The sequence below is a fragment of the Lipophrys pholis genome (genome assembly GCF_963383615.2).
Source record: "Lipophrys pholis genome assembly, chromosome: 13".
In the NCBI taxonomy this organism is placed as follows: domain Eukaryota; kingdom Metazoa; phylum Chordata; class Actinopteri; order Blenniiformes; family Blenniidae; genus Lipophrys; species Lipophrys pholis.
The window spans coordinates 6,882,557-6,906,864 of NC_137632.1; the positions used below are offsets into that span (position 1 = coordinate 6,882,557).

Here is a 24,308-nt window from a genome sequence, read left to right on the forward strand (position 1 = left end):
AGGATCCACACACATAAATCTGCTGTATGTTTTTTTTTTTTTGGCTGCTGGTAATCTTACTTCTTAGCTGAAGTGCCTCCTCCATATTCAGATAATCAACACAAATGGCTCTAATTTCTCGGCAATATTAGAGGAGAAAGCAAATGACCCGGCAATCCGCGGCAGTTCTAACTAGTTGACCCGCGCACATTTACTCACAAACACACGCTGTATTATCTTTGAGATTGTCAATTCCTAATATGTCACTGGACTTGATTAGGATTCTGAGCTCTCCAGTGTGTGCACCAGAGGTCTCGGGCTGTGGAAAACATTTTTATAAAATAACCCATTAATGCAGAGGAGTGCAACTAAATTAGTTACCAATTTGCTGAGCATGAATTAATGAAGAGAGCTTCTCCCGGCTCCCACAGTTGTAATTTTCATAATAACCCCAGACCTTTATTTGGCAGGTTGTTTAGTTTTTTCGTTTGAAGGTTTTCATTAGTCTAATGAGGACTGTGCAAGGGCGAGCAGTCAGCACAATTTACATGAGGAAGCTATCATAATAAATGAGGCAATTTGAATAACATGCACAGGTTTATGCAGCGAGATAAGAGAGATTGTAGCAGCCAGATACAGAGGTAACCAATACATTAGAACCAACTAATAACCAAAGTAATTCCAATAAAAGCTTTAAGTGAAGGGAATAAAATTAATGATAGATATATTGAACTGTAATGATATGATACACGACGCATTAGATTAATAAAACGAATGTGTTCTATTGTTAAAGAGGGGGAGAGGCCTCACCATCCCAAGCTTTGTTTATGGTGAGCTTTTTAATTAGGCTTGTTCATCGCATCAGTTTGTTTAGATAAATGAGATAACATTCCAATGGTTTAATGATATCTCTCCACTTGTTTGATCTTTATGATCCTGGCAGAGCATTAAATTAATCTCTCGCAATGCACTCGTGGAGGAGAGCACAGTGGGTGCAGAGGGAAGGATGCGGTGGCCCCGCTCGTATGGAGACTATTTAAATAGCCAGACACCTCAGAGACAGCCACCAGAACGTCTCATCGCTCATATCCCACGAATATGTCTCATCTTTTTCATGTCATCTCTGCTGATGAAGGACAAAGGCTGTTTGTTGTCATTTAAAAAAGACACTTTCCAAAGTTGTGTCACCCAGTGCAGAGTAGCCAGATGGTTGGGGTTTTTTTTCTTGGGGGGGGGGGGGGGGGGGGGGGGGGTTGGGTGGCGCCGTCGTTTGAACTCGATTATATTTTGTCCAAATTTTTGCTTGAGAGGAAAGAGAGATTAGATGATGTGTGAGGAAAAAAGGCTAGTAGAAAGCTAAGTGTTATCTCACATGTGACTAATTGAATTGCTTCAAACAGAAAGTCTGTGGCGATAGCTTCCGACAAGCCTCTGTCTCGTGAAACAGCAGGTAGCTGACAAACAAGGGGAAATTTGAAAGGTACGGAAGCCTTTGGCTGTAAACTCACTTTGGACATCAAACACGGGATATCATTTTATTTCCTTGGGGAAAAGGTGTTTGAAACACAAGCCATATGTACAGTATGTATGTGGAAGTACAAGAGTTTTCTGTAAAAAAAAAAAAAACCCAAAAAAAAAACCCATGTGGCAGTTGGAACATTTTGCCAGCAGATCTCAGCACCACACACACCAGCCCTCCCTGTGCAGTTGAACACGTCACATCTCTTTTACACGGAGCTAAAAACGCCTGACAGAACAGCCAACGACAGTATGTAAACTGATTCTGTAAACCATATTTTAAAAGCGGATGAATCATTGGTAATGCGATATCGCCACTTCCCCGGCAAATGTTATATATTCTTGTTGACACAACAGGAGATGCACTCATAACGTCCTCCCAAGCACAAATGGAGGCCCTGCGGTGTATTATGTCACCTCGAGGTGCATTCTTTCGTACCTGCTATCAGCTGAGCGATCGCTGATGCACCGAGCTCCGGTGTGACCACAGTGGACAAAGCGGATTTGCCACGCCTTTTTCTTTGTCAGGATGCTTCGGCCCGCTGCACCGTGCTCCCTCTGCAGCTCCGCTTTACACTTCCACTGGAGTGGAGCAGGAACCACTACCGTAGTCTATTACCGTACGGACCTGTGGACGCCGATGGGCTCATGTAGCGAGGGAGAGGACGTAGTTAAAAAAAAAAAAAGATGAAAAAGACCACAAAAAAAAAAAAAAAAAAAGTGACTTCAAGCCTTTGTAGCCTTTGTTCTGTTCCTTCTTTGCATAAGCATTTGCAATGATAAAAAGCCAGTTAGGGGACTTTGGGTCAGGCAGAAAAGTTTGGAGTTCTCTCTCGCGATGTAAATATTTCACTGACGTTGATGGTATCTCCGAACACTATCATTAAAAGTTCGATATGTTCCGTGTAAGCTCCTTCCATTCATCTCCCTGACTTTAATGCGGAGTGTTTTGTTCAGTCCTCCTACTCGTGTCCTTGGCATTGCGAGCTTCAAACACATGCTGACTACCTGACTTTCCCTAAGTCAGGAGGCAAGATCATTAGCCATCACAACCCTGAAATGTGACTTGGCAGACAATAATGCTTTATGATCAAACAACTTGTCAGTGCGTCCTGTTGAAATGAAAGAGTGCAAAAAAATAATTCAATAGAGGATCAATCAAATTTCCCCAGCCCATGTGAGAGAGATTGCTGATGGTGCAGAGAGGGGCTATTCCTCGAGGACATGGGAGTTCATTTGGATATTTGTTCTCCCCCTCATGAATGTTCCATTGCGTGACACCATCTCCTGCTAATCACATTTCACTGAAAAAAGGGGGGATGCTTTTAGGGACGTTGAAAAGAGAGAGGTTCTTTTTAATCTTTGAAATGCCTCAAAAGTGACAGAATGCTTTCTCCTGCCAAGACGTGAGCCTCGGATGGGGAGATAAATATGCTGTGGTCAGCTAAGTGTATCTAGTGAGCAGAGAGGCAAATTTAATAATGCATTATCATTCACTGGCGAAGGTGAAATCTCCCTGTCCATCAGAAGGCTGAGGCCTGTTTCATGTTACCCTTCACTGCAAATGAACAAGTGCTTTACTCAGCCATACCAGAGATGCACAGTAGGCACCAGTGCTTTACTATATGTGCCGCTCTGGACTGTCAGGAAAACAGGTCTGTAATCAAAGCAATCTATCGGTCTTGACTGGAGACATTAATGATCACGGGCTCCTGTCCTGATAAAAACAGTTTTAAACAAAGGCCCTTCTTTTCTTTTCTTTTCTTTTCTTTTCTTTTCTCTTTTTTTTCTTTTCCCACCCCCCCCCCTGCTCCCTCTCTTTGAGAGCACAAGGTGCGTTTTACATATCGGAGCATCTGCTATTATGCAGATTGTGGGAACATATTTACCTGAATGCCCTTGGACAACAGCATTAAACAATTATGAAGATTATGTACAATGCAGCAAATTTGTGATTCAAAACAATTCATATCCTTGCTGTGGCAACTGTTGCAGACAGATAAGGTTGACCCTGAATATGTATTTCTGTATTTTTGGAGACATTCTGTGGGGTTGTTTGTATAATTTAATATTTACATGTAAACAGTAATTAAGTGATGCCGCCGACATGCCAGGGCCAGGCTCTGCCAAGGTAAACACCAGCCCTCGTAGTTTGCCACAGTCCATCATGTTTACAGACTTGCAGAGCCGAGTGCTGCTTGTGTGCTCTTCCTTGGCAAAGCCCATAAAACACAACCGATTGGATGCCGAGTGTTGAACACAGTCACTCTTATCGTCTGGCAGTCTGCTCGCTGACTTGAGGACATTGTGAGTCAAACCTTTAAATTTTCACTCTGTGATAATTACGCCGCTATACTTGAGCTTTTATATCCTTTCACTGAGAAAGTAAATCATTCCTAATAAAGAGAGGAAGAATAGGGGGCGGAGGGAAAAGTGCTTGAGGACTAATTCTCTTCACTCCCTCCTTACTCTGCTCTCTATTCTGCTTTTTGAAAGCCCCCTTTTTTTTTCTTTTTTTTTTCCCCGAGTATCCCAGTCACCTTGACTTTGCAGCTGCAGCCTTATAGTCTGTTGCTTATCCTGCCTAACCCCAGCCTGTCAATTAGGTCTTTAAAAATTAATCTCTTTAACTGGAAATACCATGCCAGCTTTCTTCCGTCTGTAAATGAAGTGTTATTAATTCACACAGCGCAAAGCCAATGTTATGAATAATGTTATCAAAACAGATTTCCACACGTTTAACACGTCGCTCCTATTAAAACCCCGTAAGTATTTTTATAACTGTGAAAACAGGACTACTAATGGATTTGCATCAGTTCTCCAGCTCCTGCAGCAGGCGGCCGCGGAGCAAGTGCTCCTAAGCCAGGCCTTTTAAAGTTTACATTTCCCATTTCCTCTTTTGTTCTTTCATCTTCATTTAAAAGCAGCTCAGTTTATCCAGTCTGGATTAGCGCCAGCCAGCGTCGACAGTCGTTCAGCAGCGACACAACGGCAGAACTTCTCCCTGTAGGATTGCAATGCCAGGCAATGACACCAATGTGACTCTCTATGCCCCCCCCCCCCGCCAGAACCCGGAGACGCTCTGATCTAGCAGCAGGCTATCTGGCCAACCACACCAAGTTAATGCTTGTTCCATTAAAACCTGGTGATTATGGGGGATTTCCTCTCTGTTTGTTTGTTTGAATGCTTAATTATCAATATGTAATTGGCATGTGTATTGTAATGTTGGGTGCACATTCGGTGGCATATTTTGCCGCGATGCACATTGCTATCGGGCGGAAACAGGACTCCCCAGTCACCGTTTAAGTTAAGCTGCATGAGAAGTTGCTCTAATGAATTAATAAATGCTAAACAAAGACCAACTGAACAAAGAGTGTGAAAATAAATGGCTTGATGATTAGTGGGTCAGACAGATTAGTGGGGTATACAGTACAAATGATCCCCTTCTGAAATGGGAATGATTCAGGCAAAATACCCAATCAATAGCTGAGGCCAATTTAATCTCTGGGATTCTTCTGTCAATAAATGGACCTGGACAACGGGGGTCAATATACAAAGACAATCTAAACACTTTCAAAGTGCGCCACAATAATGTCCTTCCCCGAGTATTATCTTCTTGGCAGTTTGGGCTTGTAGTCAATAGGTGAATTACAGGAATCTATTCAAGTCGGTCTCACTGTCATTTTCTTTTTCTTTTTCTTTTGGAGCCACTAGTTTACTTTTCCCACCTCCAGATTGTGCCTCACACTCCCGGTTTAACCCCAACCTGCGAAGGTCGGAGATTAGCCACTGTGATCTCCTCACCTTAACCAAGTTGCTGCTTTCTGCTTCGTCCACTCTTAACTGTGACAGTCTCTACAAAATGCCATTTTGTCTGCACTACTGTTCTCTTTAAGAGCTCATTTGAAGGTGTGCACTGGCAGAAACAAAAGTCCTGTATGCTTTTATGCAGTCATCACAGTCAGCCAAGCCTGTAATCCTCAGAGGTCCGATAATGACATAGCCCCTGCATTTATTACATGGAGGAGAGGAGAGAGGGAAAACGCTGACTTTGAACAAATGAACACTCTGACCTTTATGCAATAAATATGACATGGGCCGCATAAAAAGACAAGATATCTTCCTCCTGAATGGAAGTCAACACGGATTCTGCTCCCTTGCCTCTTGCTCTCTCTATTTCCAATTCTCTCTCTCTCTCTCTCTCTCTCTCTCTCTCTCTCTCTCTCTCTCTCTCTCTCTCTCTCTCTCTCCCTCTCCCTCTCCCTCTTTTTTCCGAGCTAACAGTTAAACAAACGATAAAATTGACTGTAATTGTTTTTAGCCGCACCACATTATTGAAATCTATGCTATTTATGCAACAGTACAACTTGTAGTTATTAATTCTTTCCTGTAACATCAGCCATAATGGACTCTGCCCACAGTTACAAACAATCAGCACTCTAATTTTTGTACATGATTTTTTTTTCTTTTTTTTTATGAAATCATTAGCATGCATCAGCAGTTCAAGCAACACAAGATATTTTCTATGCAAGCCAGTAAAAGACGGTTTTACCAGCATGAATCAACCTTTCTCTGTGTCTTTTGTAATCTCAGTGTGATCCCAATTGAGGTTTGCGATTGTCTTCTTTTGTCACTTCCGACCGCCTCTCTGACAGTAAAGGATTTATGGTTATTTCCTCCATGCAGCCTGTCCATCTGTGGCTCTATCTTCATATGGCCTTGAGAATACGATTCAATTTATTAAGGCAAAGCAATGGACTCATTACTTTAAAAAGGTGGCTGGAGAGAGAGTGGGAGAGAGGGAGAAGTGACACACTGAATTGGTTATTAATGGAAAGGCACAGCCATAGGGCAGTTGAAATTTAATGATATCCTACAAGAAAATATGAGGGTGTCACTCTCCAAAAAGTCATGCTAAATGTCAACATTTTAAGGTCCCGGTGCTAATTTTATGCCTGTGCACAGTAATGTTTTGGAGAGCATTTAGGAAACACGGCCCAGTGGCCAGCCTGATTATCCCACTCACCTTCTCTCCTCTCTCCAAATGGGTTTGTGCAGCAAGCGATTTCATCTCTAAGTGAAGGGAACATTAGGGAGGGGAGAAAGAGAGAGCGATAGAGGAAAACACGGGGTTTGATTTTCATGCTGTGATAAGAGAGTGGGAGCCAAATGTTACCTGTTAATCTAGCCCAAACCGACCGGGGCTCTTGACTTTGTCCCCCAGCAGGGATGGGGCAAACACTCATTTTCCTCTCTCCGTGATGAAAAGGAAATTAGCTTAAATGTGATGAGGGCACATTAGCGTGTGTGCCGTGCATGTGTGTAATGAGTGTGTGTGTGTGTTTCAAGGTTTTATGTTTGCATAAATCTGAGCATCCTCTGTTTTCCTCTTTCTTCCCTGTGCGTACAGTACGTTACCCACACATGTGCACCGCATATGCAGGTGAGAGTCACTCAAAAGGAATTTTGTCTTGTATGGCTCATCACACACTTTCTTCTAGGTCCTGCAGGTTTCTGTTTCTTTGGAAATGTCAGACAATACCTCCAACTTATTTTATACGAGAGACTTAACTTGTTGACTTATAAACGTCTCGGGAAAAAGTTTACCTATTTAAAACTATACCCCGGGCAAAGTTTTATCTCGTGATAGCAGTGTCAGAGTGCAGACATCATTTGCAAGATCAGCTCGGCTCATGTTTTTTTCAAGTGCTCAAATTGCATGCAACTACTTTTCTTTTTCTTTTTTCTTTTTTTTTTTTTTTTGCTCAGCTCTGCATCACTGCATTTATACATCACTAGACAGATATTTCCCTTGACAAGATTTTCCAAATCCGCTGCTTTAAGTGCAGGTGGAATAATGCTGTGTTAGCTGCTAATGGCTGTCCGAGAGGTCATAACTACTCCATTTGAAGGAGGCTGGTTTCTCTGCAGCCCTGGCAGGTCAAATCAAATGTAATTGTGCAGTGAAAAGCGGTGCCTTGCTTTGTGTTGCCCGTGCTGACAACCTCCAGGTTTAGCATTCAGTTCTCCTGCTGGGAGGAACACAGGTTTGCAAGGACAAAGGCTTCACCTGTCAATATATCACACTGACTGGCCGGCCAAATGTACCTCTGCTCTCTCCCTCTCCTCCTTCCCTCTCTCGCCTATCTCTCGCCCTCTCTGTCATTCTTTCATTCTCCGCACAGCCGTTCTACCTCAGACTATGCCTCACCTATCTGTCCAGCCGTCTTCTGTCTCCAACCATCTATCTCTCTTTCCTGGCATCCTTCTTTCTTGCTCCCTTTCTTTGTGTGTGTCTCTCCGTATCTTCCTCTCCTCCAGCTCACACTGGCTTCGTGTGAGTACTCAGCTGAAATGTCCTGAGGGACCCAGTTTCAAACACAGCAACCAGAAACATATGGCACATTTTCAACTCCCAAGGTCAATTACAGCTATTTATCCAGAGATTGCAGCTAAATTTCCCAAGGTTTCTTCTAGATTTACCACAGATTGCAATGTGTGTCTGTCACATTTTAAATCAGGCCAGTTTCCGCCGCTTCTCTCCACTCCCTGTGACTTTCCATCAAATATTTCAAAGGCTTTCAAGTGGGTTTTAGACATGTTTTATCTCTGGTTATCATGTGCCCCATCTTTTTTGCCTCAGCTTTGCTAGGTCCAAGTGCCGCTTGCAACACAAATCTAATAACATGTAAATTGGAGATAAGCCCAGATCCCTCCAAGTGATATTTTTTACATTCATAGTTTGTCAAGTCAATTCCTGGGCCCCTGTTTTAGCAGCACAACACATGAGGAGTGAGAAAATTAACTGGATAGGTGATTCATCATTGCTAGCACACTGTCAAGGACTCCCTCTGCAGCTATTGAGAGCAGGGTGGAGGAGGAGGACGGAGAGAGGAGGGTGGGGTGGCGTGTTTTAAATTATGGCATTTCATTCAGAATGCATTGTATTTACAGCGTCCCATTTTTATTTGTGGCTCCTATTATCCACCGAAACAGTTGTGCATGAAATGTTATTTGTGACAGGGGTGACCTGCGAGTGTTTTTCCACACAGTATTTCATAGGTTGGGGGGGGCGGGGGGGGCCTTAACTGTACCTTCACCGTACGGGAAGCACAAGAGGCTGTCACAGCTGCTGTTGGCAGCTTTGCTAGTGTAGAAATATCACCTGGAAACAGAGTACTCCATTCCACCGGCCCCCATCACTCCAACGCCTGTCGCTGTAATTAAGTTGAAGTCAATGATTCTGGAGCGATGGTGAGAAATAAACATGCAAACACTTGCCAGCATTTGCAGCCAGGCACAGAGCAAAAAAGGGGAGGGGGAGGGGGGTGGGGGGCAATAACATTAGAAGCATGGAAACCACAGATCTAGATCTTGGCCCACTGAAATTTACATTTGAGTTTCATTAAGCCGGTTTTGATTATATTGATTAAATTAGTCACTTATTAGCTCCCTCTTTCTTTCTTTCTTTTTCTTTCTTTTTTTGGGGGGGGGGGGGGGTAAATGCCGGTAGTTATGCATAGCTCCTGGTGGAAATGTTATCTGACAAGAGGTGCTGTACGGTAGTTGGAGTCTGTCGAACAAAACATGCTGTTTGCTTTTCCCAGAGCATGACAGGTTGTTTCCCCTGCAACAAAGCCATCAAATATTCTCTGTGATCCAACATTGTGTTGGAGGGGAGGCCTGCTGAGTGGGAAGCCGGAGTTTGTTAAAGCAATGATTTATGATTAATGCCAACACTAAATAAGGGACAAAGTGCCTACAGTACAAATCAATTACAAAGCTACAACAGCAGACCTTTCCCCGAGGTCTACTAACGTCTCTAGTTGTTATGGTGATTTTATTGGAGGTGGGTGATGCATGCATATAATGCATGCAATACATCTATATCAACCTGAGCAGGAGCCAACTGTAATGCTTTTGATCTTTGATTAGTTATTTTATTGAGATAAAATGGGACTTTCATGTTGTGCCACTGTATATGGAGAGTACATTTTCTATCTCCACCCAGACGCCCACCTCAAAATGCAGACAGGACTGCACCAAACAAAATAAATTACCACCGGAGTGGCTTCTTAAAAGTAGGCAATTCATTATTTTTATGAAGTCAAATTATAAACAAATTTTAATCCATTAGGCAACCATCCATTCTAATTAATCAACAGGAGTGAACTCCATCTGAAAAAGGAGAAAGGTTGTTTACTCTCTCCACGGACCAGCGGTGCATATTTCACCATCTTTCCCACTCGGAGAGAAGAAGAAAAAAAAAAAAAAAAAAATGTTCTCCAAATTACAAACCTAAACTGTGAATCCTAACACTCGACTTTTGGCGCCGAGATGTTTCCAGGGCATTTGCAGATGCTTGAAATAATCTCCAATGTTTTTGCTCAATCTGCTCTGAGGATGGGTGAAATAAATACTTTAAACTAATTAATGTAAGACCAGCTGTTCCCAGCACTTGGCTGGCGTTGGTGAATATTGATGGGAGGGAGAGGCAGGGCTGCTCAGCTCCGCTCACTGTTTGTACAAGATTCAGCCTGCCACATAAACAGATATGAATACTGGATGAGAGCAGAGAGGTGCTGTGCACAACGCAGCCAGGGTTCCACATTACAAATAAAAACTTTCGCCCCCTTTACATTAAATTAACTATTAAACAGCTGATGGTGCAGACTTCCTGCAGAGATCCTTTTTTTTTTTCTTTTTGGGAGACTTAGTGTGTTTAATAAACGGTCCCCATGCAAGATGGTAGCACTTACAAATTCTTGGCCTCATAAGAGCTCATCAGACAAAAACATGTGTCAGATCTGATCGGGCTGCAAGCGGCGGTGTCTGACATACTGTTTTAGTTTGACCAGGCTGTATGTATGTCTGCTGGTTCGCCTCCTGCTTCCACTCCCTCCCGCTCCTGCTCCTCTGCTCCTCCTCTGAGGCCTGCTGGAGAGGCTGGACAGCAGATGGCAGGGCCCTACCCTTCTGCCGGTGATGAATGGAGGATGATGTCATCCCAGGTTTGACAGGCGCCCGTGCGTGCGTACACAAAGGAAGCCCGGGCCTCTGGGGTCGAACTGCCGACCTGCTTCTGATTTTGGAGTCCACATGACATCTTTTAAATGGGGGGGAAGCTGGATTTATGTCCGGGCTGATATTGTTTAACCCCATGCTAAGGCCTTGCGGAAGAAGCAATATGAAGGAATCTCCAAGGGACCCCGTCAGTCCACTATGTTTTTGAGAGATGGCGGGGGAAAGCACCGGCTGGCTACTGGAGATCAATACAGATCCAATAATTGCCAGTGGTCAGCCCTGGACTCAGGGTCAATGCTTGTCAGCATGGTCAAAAACTACTCTAATACACCACTTACCTTATTTATAATGTTTCATGTCATGAATTAGTAATCCGTTTTTACTGTAACTGTCTTTGCAGAGGACAACTCCATGTGCACCCCAACAGCAAGAGACAGCTACGAGCGGTTGTCATTGGCTGGACAGACTCTGCCTCCTGGTTTCCCCTCACCATTCCTCTTCCCAGACGGCCTGTCATCGATAGAGACTCTCCTCACCAACATTCAGGTATTTTGCACTCGCTGAATGGTGCTTTCTGAATCTGGTTCCACGTACCATCAAAATAACTTCACCAAGGAGTTATAGTGACCTAAACTCAACCACAGGCCTGTCAGATGCAGTTTTTGACACGTGACTCTCAAAAGCAAACCCGCAGGGTGGCTGTGGCTTTGTTGCTCGAGCAGATTGTCTGCCAATCCCAAAGATTGTCGGTTCGATCCCCCATCTCACTCTGTCTATGTTGAAGAGTCTTTGGGCGACTGATTGAACCTTAGCTGCTGCCATTGATGTGCACATCTAGTGAAACTCTTGGACGGGTGGACTTGGAGGGCGAGATTCACAAATGAAAGATACAAAGTGTGCAATGACGTATACTAGAGGTTCCTGATCATGCATCGATAGCAAAGTTGATTGTTTGTTTTTTCTTTGTAAAGAAAAAACTACGTATGATTATTTTTAGGTTTGCAACAGGTGCAAACGGATATTAAGTGCACACACTGTGGAAGCTGAGCTATTTCCAGGTCACACTGACTGCCGCTTCTAACAGGTGAGAAAGATAACACACACTCTCTCTCTGGTGAATATGGAATATCGGTCGTCTCTCCCAGATCGTGCAAAATACTGGGAGGGGTTTAAGCTGATGGATTAATGTCCAACAAGGATGTGCTGCCTCTGGAATCGCCTGCCAGTGAGACGTTGTTGCTCCTATGTTGCTTCGAAGACGCTGCTGTTATTGTGAGGAGTCGTTTCCTCAGCCGGCCCTCCGTGGCTTTTGCTTGTAGACTTATGTTCAGTGTTGTTTGACCCTGTGACAGATGTTCTTTCAACTGATTTATTCCTCCACCAACATGTCCAACTGTAACAACTGGTGTGTGTAAATGTTGTGGAAAGCAAACAAAACCACCTCCGGATGTCACTCCACTCATGGTGTTATTCTTATTAAATCACCTGCAAAATAATCCCAATTTAGCACGCTTTCTGCAGGATCTTACCTTTCAGTATTTACATTACGCCGTTTGTGTTAAGTTGTCTCTTTAACATTAACGGCACAAAGTGCGGACCATCCTCATCGCTCTGTTGTTTTCGTCGCCGTCCACTCAAGGACCAGAGATGTACTTATTTAGTAAATCTGCACTCCTTAACGACGCCCATCTACTCCGGGTGCTATTTAGGCTTCAGCTCCAACCCCCTCAGTCAGAAAGATGAATGTATTTGCCTTTTGTCTGAGTGTAATGATGTGTGTACACTGCTGCCCTTCTCATTGCACTTGTACCACTGGCATCAAGAGTCCCCGTCTCCTTTGGCTCTGCATGGCAATTAGAAAAAGCCACAAGTAAACTCGTCACAGGCTCGCCACCACTCCTCTAAGTCATCTTTGATAATGATCTTTGCATTGAATATTTATATACAAATCAACAAAATGAAGCCAAGCAGAAAATTAAGATAAAGCAACTTAGAATAAATTGGGGTTAGAAGAATCAACAATTAGTAAGCTATAGCCCAGTGCATTTGTTATAATTGCATGTGGATGGGGAATAATTGGAATGAAAATAGCCACAATAGTGTACAGGAACGCGGGGCTGTCAGGAGTATATTTGGAAATGGCGGTAATGTAATTGATACATGATGAGATACTTGTCATTCATATTATTCATTCCCACGGAGCGCCAGTGTGACTGTGTGAGCGGAGCTTCACGTGCGCCACAGAGACCGATGCTGCACATTTATCCACACCCAGATAAAAATGTCAAATGGAGGTTGGAAGATAAGTTGTGAAACTCGAAACTAGAGGTGGTGGATATGAAGAGAATAGAAGCCGTCGGTATTTATTCAGATTTTCAGCCTTTCTGCTGAGCAGCTGAGTTACCTGTAACTTTTCCAGGTTCCTCCACTGCTTGGTGTCGCGTCCCCTCCGTTACGCCCCTACTTGTATTTCACAGCTTTGGCCAAAAGGGGTCCGATTTACCCAGCTCTCTCGCATCGGCTGTCATAATAATGTGGAATAAACAAATAATCGGCGCAAAAGCTGGAACTGTGCTGACGCCACTGGATCTCTCTGAAGCGATGGACCAAGAGGTCGCGCTAAAAGATAATGACACCTTTGGAGATAAAAGGAACCGGTGCAGATGGCAGTCTGACTGAAAGGAGTCATGTCGCAGCAGTCGGCTTGTGGCTTCTGCGTTCTGCTTCACGACTGTGGGCAGTACAAAGCACCGCGCCGACGGTGACACACTTTCAGTGTGGTTTGCTGCCACTTCATTGTGAAGTTCTTAAATAGCCCACATCACTCTTTCCTCTCTTTGCTCCCCCTCTTTTTCTCTGTGTCTTCATGTGGATATACTCACAAGCGTGTGTGTGTGTGTGTGTGTGTGTGTGTGTGTGTGTGTGTGTGTGTGTGTGTGTGTGTGTGTGTTGCAGGGCCTGCTCAAAGTGGCGATTGACAACGCGCGGGCTCAGGAGAAGCAGGTGCAGCTGGAGAAGACAGAGCTGAAGATGGAGCTGTTCAGAGAGAGGGAGCTCCGGGAGACTCTGGAGAAGCAGCTCGCCATGGAGCAGAAGAACAGAGGTACTGCCTGATGACAACCTGGCATTGATTCCTCCCCCGTCAGGCATGCGTGTGTGTGTGTGTGTCTGTTTCTGTGCGTGTGCACGTCGGGCATGTACGCAGGTGCATGACACACAAGTGTGTTCACACTCTGCAAGCCGGCGATGGTGAAAGCTCCTCGATGTACCAACACAGTTTCTTAATGCTGATTGACACCGATATAAATAGAATTGTAACTTTGTCATGCCCGTTCTTTCACAATATTCTGAATACACACATCCAGTTCATGGTTCTCTCCGTCTCATGTAAAATGCAGCAGACGCTGCGTTTATGTTTAATGAGAGAAATTCATGAAAAATATCCCAATAAATTTTTCACTTTGCTTTAATTCCCTCTAGCAGTTTGCTAAGTCTCAGTATTTGCTCATATTTTCATATTTAAGGGAGATCTTTTATATATTATGAAATATTTAATTTTAATTGATTTCCCTCTTTGCTTGATTTGGAAAGCGGCTATTATCTTTCCCCGTTAGAATATGGCAATAATAAGATTGCGGTATCAAATAAGGCGCCGCTAATTTGCCCTACAGCTCATTTCTTGTCACTGTGGTCTTGCCCCCCCCCCCCCCCCCCCCCCCCCCCCCCCCCATTGCAGCAATCATTCAGAAGCGTCTGAAGAAGGAGAAGAAAGCCAAGAGGAAACTCCAGGAAGCGCTGGAGTATGAATCCAAAAGGAGAGAGCAGGCGGAGCAGACTCTGAAGCAGCCCTCGCCCTCTGACAGCATGCGTTCACTCAACGGTCAGAAAGTCCCCTGTGAGACACTCGCACTGCGCTACCTGTTTGCATTACCGCATTTAGTGTGGATGTAGTGGAACAAATGAGGCGAGGAGATCAAACAGTTTCCTTCCTGAATGTTTAGAGGTAAACGTTACCGGAGGGAAATACTGTCACCAATAAGTTTATTAAAACCTGAATGCATTACCTCTATCTTCACCTGGATGTTATTAACCGTTTTAATTACAGGAATGTCGTTTAGCAAAAGCTGTGAATGTTTTTTTTTTTTTTAAGTTGCTTTAATCTGCCATTTATAGATGATCCACTTTAACTGATTGATCGGTTTTAATGGATTTATTGTTTCTATAAATGCTGTTTTGCACCTGCTGTGAAGTTTAATTCTCCACCTAAGTAAAGCAACTTTCTACTTACATTATTCATTTGCACAATAGTGCTTCAAATACAACTTATCCGTGCAATTAGTCCATTAAACTGAATGACTCGTTTTAATAGATTGCTGAGCTTGTCTAAACTTCCCAGTGTGAGAAACATTTTTGCATATTGTGCAAACTACCATATTAATGTAAAGTATTATTTCTTCAGGTGGCCGTGTTGAGGAGCTGTGACTGTCATGCATGCTTAAGAAATGGCTAAAAAATGACTAATTCATCACGAAAATGTTAGCTAATAAATTGCTCCGTCTATCTACTAAATTATTAAGAGCCAATTAATGTATTAGTGTCAATTCACTGTGATTATTCCGTCTTTATTGTGCAGAGAGTGCAGGAAACGAAGCCATGACGCTCTGAGTGTAGCCAAGTAATGCGTACTGCGCTCGTCTCACTGAGTCGAGATGTACAAACAAAACACTTTAATACATGATATTTTTCCCTAATCTGCCTTGTTGAGGACATTGGTGTACAGCCAGTTGTGTACAGTACAGAGTTATTACAGCAATTCAAATCAAAATGCATTTTGTTGCCCTGTTTTTGGGGAGCTCCTTTTTTTAACAGGTGAAGAATTGAATTGTGGGTCTTACCACAAAGGGTCATTGTTGGAAGTGTTAAATCAAGGATTTAAACACCTTCTTTTCATCCCTGTCAGTAATCACACGGAGAAATCCAATTCATCCAGCGCACATACTCACACACACACTCACACACTCTCACACACACACACACACACACACAGACGTATCCATTCAGTTACAAGCGGCAGAGATATAGCTTGAAGGCTTAGTCTCTTGTTTTGAATGAACGATGCTGTGAAACTGGCATTGTGATAGGTGGATGTCAGGGATGTTTAACGGTGGTGATCCCTCTCTTCTCTCAGACTCTCTGACCCCTGAGATGGAGAGTGACCGCAGCAGTGGAAGAACAGATGCTGAAAGGACAATACAAGGTACAGGGGCTCAGATGAGACAATAAATCTCTCTCTCTTTCTCTGGCTTTCACTTTTGCTCCCCCCCTAACCCACCCCACCTCACCTCCTCCCCCTCCTCTTTCTCTCTATCACACACACACACACACACACACACACACACACACACACACACACACACACACACACACACACACACACACATGCATGCACAGCTTCAGTTTATGAACATTAGTGTTCCTGTGCCTGCTGTTCAGACATACAGCTCACCATCTGGGCCACAGCACTGGGTCAAGATCATTGGTTTTTCTGCAGGGATAATATTGTTCTTTTACTTGACTTTTTTACCGCCTGCGAATGCTTTTAGGAAACGGATGGATCTTTGTCGGAATTCAGCTCGTCTGCAATTCAGCTGGCAAAGCAGCCAAGCGCCGAAGCTGGAAGGCTGCGGAAAGAAAGCTGAAAAAAGCCACTTATTTACAACTCTGGAAGCATTAATGAGTCATAAAACCGCAAAAAGCAGTGGAATTCCTCCTTTGATAGTAATAAACAGGGCAAATCAATCCATTTTATGAATAAGCCTTGTACATTTTTAATGGTTTGTTTGTTTGTTAGCCTTGGGGGTGCAGTATGTGTTTGGGGAAGGGCGCTCCAGTGATAACCTCTGTAGACTGTCTGCTATCTGTGTTTACCCAGATACAAGACACCTTGCAGAGGTTGAATATCCTCATTATTACTCGAACGTCTTGCTTTAATACGCCTCAGCTGCGTCTGTTCAGAACCGCCCTTATCAGTGAGAGGGGTCCCAATTTATCCGGCAAAGCGCTCCGTGTAATTTGCTGTGAAAAATGGGGAAATATTCATCTTTCTGTGCGCAAGTAAGTTGGGTCCTTTTAACTCTTTAATGTTTGATTAGTCTACTTGAACCGATATTTTGTGAAAGGGTGGGGGGGGGGGGGGGGGAACAAGGGAAAAGGCACTTAGAGAAATGATGACTCTTCCTTAATTAAATGTCATTCAGTCACTGCGGGGATCTGAAACAGTTTGATGTCCAAAAAAAGCAAATACATATGTCATCATTTAAACGCAAAGATAACGGCCAGATACAGTGTAATTATAGCCCCTTATTTCATACCAAATTAGTATATTTAGCTCCTTTGATTTCTAATATTTTAACACTTTTATGAGAAACTGGCTCTTTGTAGTGTAATTGTTTCGAATTAAATGTTCTCCAGCTTTATACTTAAAGTGACAGCAGCCATTGTCCCTCTGAAATGTATAGTCGGAGGTTGAAAAGAAGCACAATTACTCCCCTTTCTTTTTCCTTGTTTCAATGTTTTGTTTTTTTTGTCTTTTTTTTTTTTAATCTAATCCCTGTTCGGAGCAGTGCGATGCGACCACGGAGCATATAATTTTTTTGCGGGCTCTCAATCATTCTGATCATTGCCTTGAAGAGTGGAATGAAGGCGGAAACCGAATAACAGGCTGCACTTTGTGTTTTGTTCAATTAGAGAAGCATTTGTCTGCCACCCATGTCTCCTCTACTCTACTCTGCAAGCCTCGCCGTATAATTAACCTCAAATGGCAAAAAATGATGTTGATAAATTACACAAGCAGAAGGGGAAAAAACAAGCCTATCACTCGCATGAAAGCCGAGAGAAATGTGTGGGTATATTCTCAACTCCAAACTCAGGCAGGCGAACGGATGGAGGGAAAGAGCGAGGGAGAGGAGCGAGAGAGAGAGAGAGAGAGAGAGAGAGAGAGAGAGAGAGAGAGAGAGGGGAAAAAAAATAATGAGGGCATAATTTTAGAGAACTAATTATTTCTATTTGTCTTTTGTCACACTTCTCTAATTCTGCGATATTAACACAGTCTGTGTTTATTAATTGCTTTTACAGTGTTTTGAATCGGGTCCAAGAGGGAACGTGGCTCTTTTCACAGGCAGGCGAGCTACTGGGACTGTACCTCGCCAGTACTGCCTGGCAACGGTGCACATGCCAATATCTAGCCCCGGTATCTCCTCCCGGTACCCTGCCGCTTCCCACTCGATGTGTTCGGCAAGTTTACACGACCCTGTGCGCAGAGATAAAGTTCTTTGTTGCAAGATTAAACATCAAAACAGTTAAAGTGAAATTAAAATTAAATGAATGAATGTCACTGAAGCAAAAAAGACTGTAATTAATGGATCCCTTAATTGTCTTCATAAAATATTTGCATGGGCATAATTTGCATAATTTACATGTATTAATTAATCTTTCAAAGGAATTTTATGCTGAGAGAAGCCAAAATTCCCTTTGTTTTATTTAGCATCTAATGAAATATTTATTCTCTTTAATGAACTTTTCATCTTGATTTGAATATAAAAATACTAAAGTTTTAACATATTTTAATGAGCCGGTCTTTCATAAAACAACGTGTCAAGACGTCACCAGTTTTTTTTTTTTTTTTCCAGACGGGTATGTAAAGCAGATGTTTCAACATTTGCACTAATATTACACGCTTCCTCCGAAGTGGATTCAAATCTGTGAGACTTTCCTCCGTCAAGCCCCCCTTTTTTTTTCTTTTTTTTTCCTCTCGACTTTCATGTTAATTCCATCTATTAGAAGTAAAATGCTGCGGTATTTAACATTCTGCCGACAGTGTTGATATATGTCAACCTCATCAGGTAATCAGAGTGCCTTTGTTTTCATTAACACCCCTATAAATTGCTCCGACTGTGACGCCGGGACGACAGGCAGGCGAGGTGACGCTTCCATCTGTATGTGGGGAGGGAGGAGTGGGGGGGGGGGGGGCACGAGGGGGACGGGGGGGACGTGTGTGCGTCAAGTTGTGCATCCCGGCCCACACTCTTAGCGCCGTCCGGCCCCCTCATTGGCTCTCTGCTCCTCGTCGCTGCTGCGTTCGTGCGGTAATGACTTTTACACAGAACTCGCTGGTTGTTGCTTGAATGGAGGCAGCCAGAGTGCAATGCCTCCGAGACCTACGGCAGTGCTGGGTAATTAGCCTGTGTGTTTGTGCCCCCTCCTTCCTTCTCACACACACACACACACACACACACACACACACACACACACACACACACACACACACACACACACACACGCTCTTGTTTCGTCACTCCCCGTGCACAACTCGTAAAGCACGGCCTAAAAAGCAACGGGACAATTGCATAAAATATTGATAATACGATGAGTATAGATTATGAATTGTGCAAAAGCGAATTAAGGCTCGGGTTGATCGGATAGTAATAAGAGTTTCTTTTTTAATTATAGATAATAACCTGATGCTCGGATGAGTCCCAGCAGAGCTAAATGTGCTCTAAGACCCTGTAAGCAGGTGTAGTCTGCAGGACCGCCGTCTCTGATGTCCCGCGCAGCTTCTGTCATGTCCAACAACCGGCGCTGCTAAATGTCTTTGTGTGCGTTTTCTCTTTAACGTTGAATTATTTAGGCGCGCTGCCATAGAGAGGTGTGCTTCTTCAAGGCATTACTGTAGCGCTCTCCGGCAGAGGAAATGTGAAGGTAATAAACGTCAAACATGCTCCTGAGCTGTGCCTAACAGATGCTTTTACCAGCTCAGCGTCGAAGCAGCGCTGCTCGCTCAGGCGAACACTCAGACAAGAGTGTTCACTGGAAATGGACAAAGCTCGTTAGGTTGGAGGTGTCTGGAGATAACGCGGCGGAGGAATGTCTGCCGTTTTCAATAAACACTATTTCCACGAAGGGAATGTCACTTAGAGAGCGCGCCGCGTCATGAGTGCAGTATTATGTTCAAACAAGCATATCGTGGAGATGTCTCAAACATGTGCTGCACACACTCCTCATGCTCGGAGAGCAGTTATTATCGCTGCTTTTACGTTGTGTGCTTTGTTGGTGATAAAATATGCATGCAACAGTGTAATTATGTTTGTACATCCTGGCTGATGTACTGCATATGAGCTTAAATGCTAAAAAAAATCAAACTCATGACACCACTAACTTTCTCCCATTGTTGTAATAGAGCAAATTGCTCGACATGATATTTCATCTTGTTTGTCACGGCTGCCGGCGCTATCTCATCCTGAAATCGCCTTTTAAATTCGTAGTAGGTTGAACATTCCCCCTGACTTGAGGGCAACATTTCAAAGTGACGTTTCATCAACAATCACATCCTGAATAGTGCATTTGCGTCAGCAAGTTGTTGGCTGTTGGCTAATCTTTGGCTCCTGTGTGTCCTCTGTTGCAGATGGAAGACTGTTCCTGAAAACCACAGTGATGTACTGATAAGGCCGCCAGGAGCCGGAGGAAATAAGAATTTCTGAATAAAAGGGAAAAAAAAAAAAAAGTTGGGAAAAAAAAAAAAGAAAGAAAGAAAGAAAGAAAAAAGAAAAGAAAAACCCCCCATGAAGATTCTCAAGGGTCCTAATCCAGGCCGGTAGAGTGGTGGGAAGAAGTCAAGCTGCTTGTAGGAGTTCAGTGGAAATGCTTTGTTTCATCAAAACGCTGGAGGAGGTTGTCTGAACGTAGAATAAGAAAAGTCTTTTTCTCATCATGGCGGCCAACCCCAAATAGTTTGATAAAGCAGGTTTTGACATAACAAGTTGGCCGACATGAAGGATCAACGTATATATACTGAGCACAGTCAAAATGTACCCGTGGTGCATTGTTGGTAATAACTAATAAAATTCACAGCACTGAAGATTTTTTATACTGTCTCTCAGCCAGCGAGAAAAGCTTCGTAAAAGAAATTCGACTGAAGATTTTTTTTTTTTTTTTTGGTTTCGTTTTGTTTTGTATTTCAAATTGAATTTTTTTGGAGAAGCTAAAAAGTGGAGATGAACCCCCGTGGAGGAAAAGAAAGAAAGAAAAAAAGAGAAGAAAAAAAAAAGCGAATTTATCCACGTGTTCATCAAATGAGAAGACTGATGTTTGATTCTCGTGTTTTCTAAATTAGATGACAATACAATCAAGTTTCCTTTTTACCATTGTTGTATATACAAGATCTGATGCTAATGATAGGAAAAACTCCCTGTATCGAACCCCAGCGGATTGATAAGGTATGTGTATATAACGTTAAGAGGTATTGTGTATGCAGTAGAGCTATTAGGCGAACAATACCACCATTTATATAAACCTACCGTTCTGTTTTGTTCTATCTCTGAGCCATCATTCTTTCCTATAGCTGCCATTTTGGTGAGAAAGCATGCAGGCATGTAAATGTTTGTCCTGGAATTATGATATTTAATAAATCCTATATTGTGCTGAACAAATACAAGGGTTTTACTCACTCGAGCCCAGATGAGTTTGAAAACATGATTAACAGACATTTCACTTTCAAAAATGAAGACTTTTGCTGTCAATAGTACTGTAATCTTTGTAACAGAGGTAATATTTCTTGGAATTTACTGTACTTTTTTTTTTTTTTTCTTTTTTTTTTGTCATGAGACACACTCAGAAATCAGCACCTCTCAATGCTTTTTAAAAAAAAAAAAAAAAAAAAAGATAAATCGATAAAGATCCGATCTAAACGTTATCAGCTTGAGAAACAATCAATCATGACGCAACTTTTCCAGAACTGAAGATCCCATTTATCGACCCGAATCCTTCTTTAACCCGATGCAAAACACACCTTTTCGTTTTCTAGTGTTTCATATTATCTTGATGAGGAAAAAAAAATAAATAAAAGAACAAAAAAAAAAAAAAAAAAAAGTTCATAAGTTATGATTTTTCTGTTACTTTTCCTAAAGACTTTTTTTTTTTTTTTTTTTTTTTTTTTTTTGCAATTTTTGGTGCTGAACCACATGTATATTCTCTAGACATAAGCTGATGTCAGTCCTTTTAACCGCGGAACCTTTTTCGACCCTCTGTGTTACAATCAGGAGCGGCGAGCGCGAGGCGTGTCCCATGTTCACACTGTGTTTGTTCTTTTTCGTTCTCAATGGAGTGTCTCGGTCTGTTGTCACCGATAACTTATATAGCTTCTCGAATCATCTCTTCCTTGTACTTCGAAATTCAAAATAAAAGTTAACATGTTGATGATAAACTATATGAGTTCACTATGTCGCCCTGCACATGACACCGGTGTAACATTCCCAATACAACACACACACACACACTCACACACACACACACACACACACACACACACACACACACACACACACACACACACACACACACACACACACACACACACACACACACACACACACACACACACACACACACACATACACATGAACACGTAGATGATCACCAGTGACGGTGATGATCTGACACAGAAACGTCGGAAAGTGTGGGTTGGTTGGTTTTCTTTTTAGGGGGGAGTGCAGCCACTTTCTTTGCAATTCTACATCATTGTTGTGTTTTTGGTGTACTGGTTTTTTGAGACATTTACAATCAGCCCTCAGTCTTTTAACCCTTTTCTATGTATTATGTATGGCCTAAAAAAAAAGAAAGAAAAAAAAACATTGCAGGTATGCTGTACTGTAGAAACATGAATGAGCATATTGTTCTTTGCTTTGTATAGCAGTTAAAGAAAAAATGTATGCATAATCAAATGATGAGAATATCTTGTGTACTTTTTTTCCCCCTTTTCTTTCCACCGAGTGTGTGTGTGTGTGTGTGTGCGTGTGTGTGTGCGCGTGCGCGTAACCTTTGACTTGCATGTGCGAGTGTGGATTTTTATTTTATTTTTTTTAAAGCGTAGGCTAATCCTAGATAAAGTATGTAAATGAGGGTGTGACCAAGCTCACTGTAAATAAATTATTTCATGTGTACTTTAACGTGTATGACGTTAATTCATACTATATTACCATCAAATAAATAAACAGCACCTCTTTTAACCAGTTCTTTCATGCCGAAGGGTCCTGCATTATAATATCCACTTTATGTAGCACTGAGGCTTTGGAGAAGCTGTTCGGGGAAATAATGAAACTGTTATGTCCGTGCTGCGTTCGTGACATTAGTCCGTTTTGACAAGAGTCTCGTTTGCAAACTTCCCGACACTTTCCTGTGTGTTTCTTGATGTTTTCTAATGACGAGCGGCACAAACTTTTCTTGAGTGACATTATTATGCTCTGCAGACACGGTGTGCATATCCACGGGGATTATATCAAAACAACTGTAACAGGTAGAGCTCTTAAAACACATTATAAAAAATGAAATCGACATTGAGAGACAAAGTTCTCCAGTAAGCAATTCTGAGTAAAATGTGTTGACACAGCATGCTTGGCCCATTCCCATTTTGCATGCTTTTTAAAGCATGGCCATAACACCGCCACAGAGATGAATAATTGACTGATTGCTGCATAATTCAATGCTGTATTGTAAAAATTCAAGGCCCAGAAATATTTCAAGCTTTTCTTCTTCTTGTATCAGAATAAAAAAAAATGAGGTTAAAGTTTCAATCAACCTTGAAAGAACAATACGACACACAATGAGCAATCAATCATGAACGCACGCTCCTCGTGGCGTCCAAACTCTGGAGCCGGAGTGAAAGAAAGTCTGACACCACGTCCACTTCATCCGTTTAACGACTCGCTCGCTCGCTCCTTCTCTCTCTCGCTGCAGCGAGAGATTCACTCCCGCTCACCTCCAGTGGGCTCGGGAGACGCAGCCCTCGCTCAGATATTCTGTTTATTTCTCCATCTGATGCCTTTTCCTGCACTGGCATCTGAGGGGGGGAAAAAAAAAAAAGAGGCCCCGCAGCTACATGTTTCATATCACTGCACATTTTGTAATAAATTCAATTCAGTACAAATATGACCATGAGGCACGAAGACTTTAAATACCAAATGTGCATTATAGATGTGTTGCTGCATTTTACTTCGCTGTAGTGTGGAAAGCACATCGCTGATTGCATATTCAGAGCCGTGTGTTTTATTTACTTGGCTTGACGTGGAGATGTGCTCATGAAGACATCATCCAGACGGGATTATTCCGCATGATCCTGCCTCCTTTTGGTTCGCCTAATGTCACATTGCGCAATTTGTTAGTGTTTTCGTGCTCGCTTGACCAGAGTTGAAGAAGCGTCTTCCTGCCCCCCCCCCAACATCCTTTAGAGGATAAAAAAGTTTCATCCCGGCGAAATGAAGTTGTAATTATACTTCAACGTAGTGTCAACTGCATTGTTAACCCCGACTGAGCTAATTTCTTGCTCATCATCACGACCAGGGGATGACCATTTAGTGAAAGCAGCAATATTGTATGTCTCTTGATAACGGCGGTGCCCGGAGTCTGTGGAGAGACATTAGGAAGGTGCAAGCTGATCGTCTGAAAGATAAGACTAATGTCACCTAATCAGATAGACCATTATGTATTAGCGAAACTACAAAACAGTTTTATCTGACAAGGGCCAGGCCACATTACCTAAATTAACATTTTGCAAGCATGAACATGGAAGAGCACAGAGGCGAGCGGAGGGCTATAGGACTGCGGCCTGCGCTTAGACATTCGGCAGTAATTATTAATTTATGATTGTCTCTGGTCTTAATGAAAATGAAAGCCAGGAAAGAGAACAGGGAGGGATAATGTGGCGTGAAATTGAGTTTCATTTGTACAGGGGCCACCTT

The 24,308-nt window shown here is 42.8% G+C and overlaps 1 protein-coding gene across 1 annotated transcript in view; it reads left to right on the forward strand.

The window, feature by feature from the left end:
• Window positions 1-21,396, forward strand: part of dachd (dachshund d) — a 95,191-nt gene extending 73,795 nt beyond the window's left edge. The window contains exons 7-11 of the mRNA XM_080477818.1: window positions 10,922-11,067; window positions 13,477-13,624; window positions 14,258-14,416; window positions 15,710-15,778; window positions 19,982-21,396. Of these exons, the coding sequence (XP_080333944.1) occupies window positions 10,922-11,067; window positions 13,477-13,624; window positions 14,258-14,416; window positions 15,710-15,778; window positions 19,982-20,019 (560 nt within the window). The 3' untranslated portion in view covers window positions 20,020-21,396. The remainder of the gene's footprint in view (window positions 1-10,921; window positions 11,068-13,476; window positions 13,625-14,257; window positions 14,417-15,709; window positions 15,779-19,981) is intronic.
• Window positions 21,397-24,308: the final 2,912 nt, after the last annotated feature.